General features: G+C 41.2%; 1 protein-coding gene across 4 annotated transcripts in view; it reads left to right on the top strand.

The window, feature by feature from the left end:
• Positions 1-3,985, top strand: part of dennd1c (DENN domain containing 1C) — a 24,850-nt gene extending 20,865 nt beyond the window's left edge. For all 4 annotated transcript variants that reach the window (XM_017304512.1, XM_017304509.1, XM_008426559.2 and 1 more), the window contains 8 exons: positions 336-426; positions 989-1,029; positions 1,107-1,157; positions 1,241-1,288; positions 1,374-1,481; positions 1,639-1,712; positions 2,455-2,683; positions 2,760-3,985. In XM_017304512.1, the coding sequence (XP_017160001.1) occupies positions 336-426; positions 989-1,029; positions 1,107-1,157; positions 1,241-1,288; positions 1,374-1,481; positions 1,639-1,712; positions 2,455-2,683; positions 2,760-3,710 (1,593 nt within the window). In that variant the 3' untranslated portion in view covers positions 3,711-3,985. The remainder of the gene's footprint in view (positions 1-335; positions 427-988; positions 1,030-1,106; positions 1,158-1,240; positions 1,289-1,373; positions 1,482-1,638; positions 1,713-2,454; positions 2,684-2,759) is intronic.

Raw genomic sequence — 3,985 nt, 5'->3', positions numbered from 1 at the left:
ATATTTAGATGTTAAATAATTTAATTCAACCAAGTACTTATGCCTCTTGTCATCACCCTAATCTTTAGATTCCTTGAAAAATTCTCACTTTGGTCCATTCCAGGACATTAATGTTACTTCCAATCTGAAGAAACATGGTGGTCAAGTTAAACGATTGCTTTAAATCCAAAGTCCTAAATGGGTCTAAATGAATAATTTTGGACTAAACTGTTAGAAATAAATACTGAGGCAAATTTTCATAATCCATGCAAGCTAGCAAGGTTAATTGTTAAAAATGATTCAKRTACTGATGTTTAYRTTGRTTTCAAMGCTGTTTCTCCACTTGTTTGTTTCAGTTCATTGATGGTCGCCTGGATGCTCTTAACAAAGGGAAAGAACTCGATGACCTTTTTGAGGAAGAGATAGCAAAGTGTGAAACAACAGCAGGTGTGTATCTGTATGTCTTGAGGATGTCACAGGACAGACWTTTTMTTTTCTTTTTTTTTTTTGTCATTTTAGGAATATCCTATCACGATCACCTTTCAYAAAATCAATACMATGTGTCTGCTTTTGCGGTAAAATAGGACACTACATTTTATRATTTTTAAATTACTCATCAGTGACACTCTGGATGCTGGACTGTCTATTTTTCGACAGCTATTTTAACCATTTGACTTGATGTAGTCAACAGTTTTTGTAAACCTAAGTTATGCTYCTTCTGCTGAATTGCAATGTTGGCGCTAGCATCTCTGCCTGATATGACTTAATATATTTGGACTATCTGGTGTTTAAAATGGCAAAACCAAACAGAGAACAGCAGCTATAGGGATTAGGAGCTATAGACAGATTAATCAGGGACTCCAAAACCTATAATTTAAAGAAGAAGTCACGAAYGGGACAACAAGTCAATACTAGACATCAGATTGGGAATTCCCTTTTATGTGAATATATMTTTTTCATATTGTTGAATTAAAACGCTTTCTTTTGGATTTTTTTTTCTTTTTTGTAGGAAGAGGCACATCTTATCAGCAGTTAGTTGGCAATTTAAAGGTAAGTTCATTTGACTACATCTGTTTTCCTTATTGGCCTGGAAAGTCCTAACATTAATGTCTTTGTACTTCTAACAGAAAGGGGGCGGCGCTCTAATYCTAAACATGAAGACCAAAGCAAACATGAAGGTGAGTCCAGATGTGACTGGGGTTTAKGGAGGACAGCTCTGTKTTGMAGGTGCCGCCTAACTTTTCATTGTTGTCTCTTACAGACTAAAGGTCTCACCAAATCCGGTTTGAAAAACCTGCTGATTCACAAGGTAGGCTCGTGTTCATGTAGGTAAACGCTTTGATTCACCCGAATGCTGCTGGCTTCTCTTACTTACTTCACCGTGTGTCATGCAGGTCCACCATGAGGACCGCAGCCTCCAGAGGGGCGGGTCGATGTCGCACCGCCGTGTCCAGTCTGACAGCTTACAGAGCCGCCTGCCGATCACACAACACTTTGGAAAAGTAAGACTGTAGTTTTTGTTTTGGTTTTGTTTTTCCAGCAAACAAATCTACATGTGAATCAAGTTAAATGTGTAAGACGGACTGTCCCGTTTGTGCCGTCTTCCAACTGTTTTTGTTATATTTTCTTTTTTCTGGTCTTGGTCTTCTACTCCATTAGTCACGACCTCGCCGACCTGCTCAGAAAATCAGAGACAAGGAAATCACAAAAGAYGCAGAAGATCTCTGGGACAGGTGGGAAATCCACTTATACACCATTAGTCTCCTCAAACTTGGCTCCAGCCAAGAGCCAAACCTATAACTAAAARGTCTGCTTTATTTTGTCAAAAGTGGAAGATAGGTTTCATTTATTTTTTTTATTGCAAAATGAATATGAAAGCCTGTTGCAGCCATGTTTAAATTACATTTTTAAAATAATTATTTTTGCTGGTTTTCATCAAGTTCCTGCTCTGTAGAACATAAATACAATTTAATACCAGTGTTTGTGATATTATTTAGAAAGGTCAGGGCATTAGAAGAACCTTAGGTTATATTTTTAAGAGATGGTTTTTCTTTTCTTCAAATAAACAACATATGCGGATGTAGCGAACATGCATTGATCAAAGAGATCCAACAAAATGGGCCAAAAGTAAAATAACATGACATGGCCAAAKGAAGACCAAACTGCTGACGTCTCTGACGTTTGCAAAGGGAAACTAGTTTTTTTATCTCTTCCCTTTTTCAAGGTTTTGTTTCCACTTTATGTTTCCAACACACGACAGTCTGTTGCTCTGTTAAACGAAGCCACACGTAAAATAACCWAGAATACTGTCTCTGGAAATCAAGAGTAAAAAAAAACCAACTGATTCATTCATTTACTAAATAATTTCTCAATGCATTAGATGAAGCATTTGACACCTACTATGCATATTTAATATTATAATATCACTATTTCTAACTTCTATTTAGTTTTATTGATGCTATTTGTTATTTTGAGTGAGGAGAACTCGAGGCTCGCTGGACAGCCTGACTCCGAGATTCTGAAGGAAGAAGAAGACGAAGACGAAGACGAAGTCGATTCACCGTTATGCGACTCAGAAGAGATGGATCTCCTGGGGGAAATCTTTGACACTCTTAGCTCGCGCAGCTCCCACGACCGAGGCCTGTTGTATGGCACTCGCAGCCTGGATTTGTTTGGACCAGACAGCCATGACTACATCATTAAGGTAAATCACTAAGGAAACGATCAGCACTCCCAAACATCCGCTTGGAAATCAGTTCTAATTCTCTTTTATGTGGTAGCGTGTTCCAGGCAACCCCAGCCAGGAGAGCCTGTCTCTGTCCATCAGCGGCAGCGGCAGCTTGCACAGCTGGAATCTGGAGACCACAGAGGAGCTTTCGGATCGGACGGAGGACTCGGACTGGCACGGCCTGGACAGCAGCTTGCCGGAGGAGGAGGGAGCAGAATGTCTCCTGGTGGCAAGTGAGGTCGCCGAGCACGAAGTGAAACAAAGGGAGGWTAGAGAAAAACAGAGAGAACCTGATGGAGAAATAAATGAGAAGCAGGAAATAACCAACAGCGATAACTTTAAGGAAGTGAAGATGGAAGAKGAGCGGAGTAAAGAAGACATAGCAAGCTTTGGGGAAAACTCGCAAGAAACGACTGAAGGAAAAGAAGATGAGAGAATGAAGGATGACAGGAAAGATGAGGGAACTCAGAGCGAGGAGGTAGCTGTGTTACAAGAGGAAGAAGGGAAAACGAATAACGTGCAGGAAAATGAGACAAAAGAAGAAATGAAAGAAACACAGAAGGATACAAATAATGATTCTACAGAAACATTGAACTTAAAGTGTGTGAACAGAGAAGACCCGCCGTTGAATTCGGTGGGAGAGCTGCAGAATGACGCTACAGTCCCACCAGAGCCCAATGACGTTACCGCCGAGTCTAAACCGCCTCCATCTGAGGAGAAAGAGAGAGATAAAACCCCAAAGAAGGAGGAGCAGGGGGCCCGCGTGACCTCGCCTCCTCCCAAAGTGCTTTCTGCCGTAGCGCGCTTCCAGTGTCAGCCATACGGCCAGCAGGGATTTCAGCTCAGGTCCGTTTCTAAGAACTCTGCCGAGCCTGCGTTGCGATGCAGGGAAAAAGTACAGACTCCRTGTGACTTGGACGCAAACAGAAACGCAGAGGCGTCCGAGGAGGAAGACCGCCCTCCGGTCAAAGTGTCTGAACTGAAGAAGAGATTTGAAGCTTGATGGTAACATCTCAGTTTTCACTGGTTTAGGTGGAAACCCAAACATCCCCATCAACACTTTTCAGCTCAATGGGATTCCAAGATGCTCCAAAGGCAGAAGGGATATCTATATATATATCAATAACGCCAGGTTTCATGCAAACAAATACCCAAAGTATCTCTTTGCTAAGCTAAGAGGCAGGTCCATTAGCTTTATTGATGAAGGAAATAGGAAAAGGTAAATATTTTTGGTTTTAGAAATGGCTCAGGATCAAACTAAAGCATCATCATTAACTC

The sequence above is a fragment of the Poecilia reticulata genome, linkage group LG1 (assembly GCF_000633615.1).
Source record: "Poecilia reticulata strain Guanapo linkage group LG1, Guppy_female_1.0+MT, whole genome shotgun sequence".
In the NCBI taxonomy this organism is placed as follows: Eukaryota; Metazoa; Chordata; class Actinopteri; order Cyprinodontiformes; family Poeciliidae; genus Poecilia; species Poecilia reticulata.
Note: the sequence above shows the minus strand (reverse complement) of the source record. Positions and strands in the feature narration are given on the sequence as shown.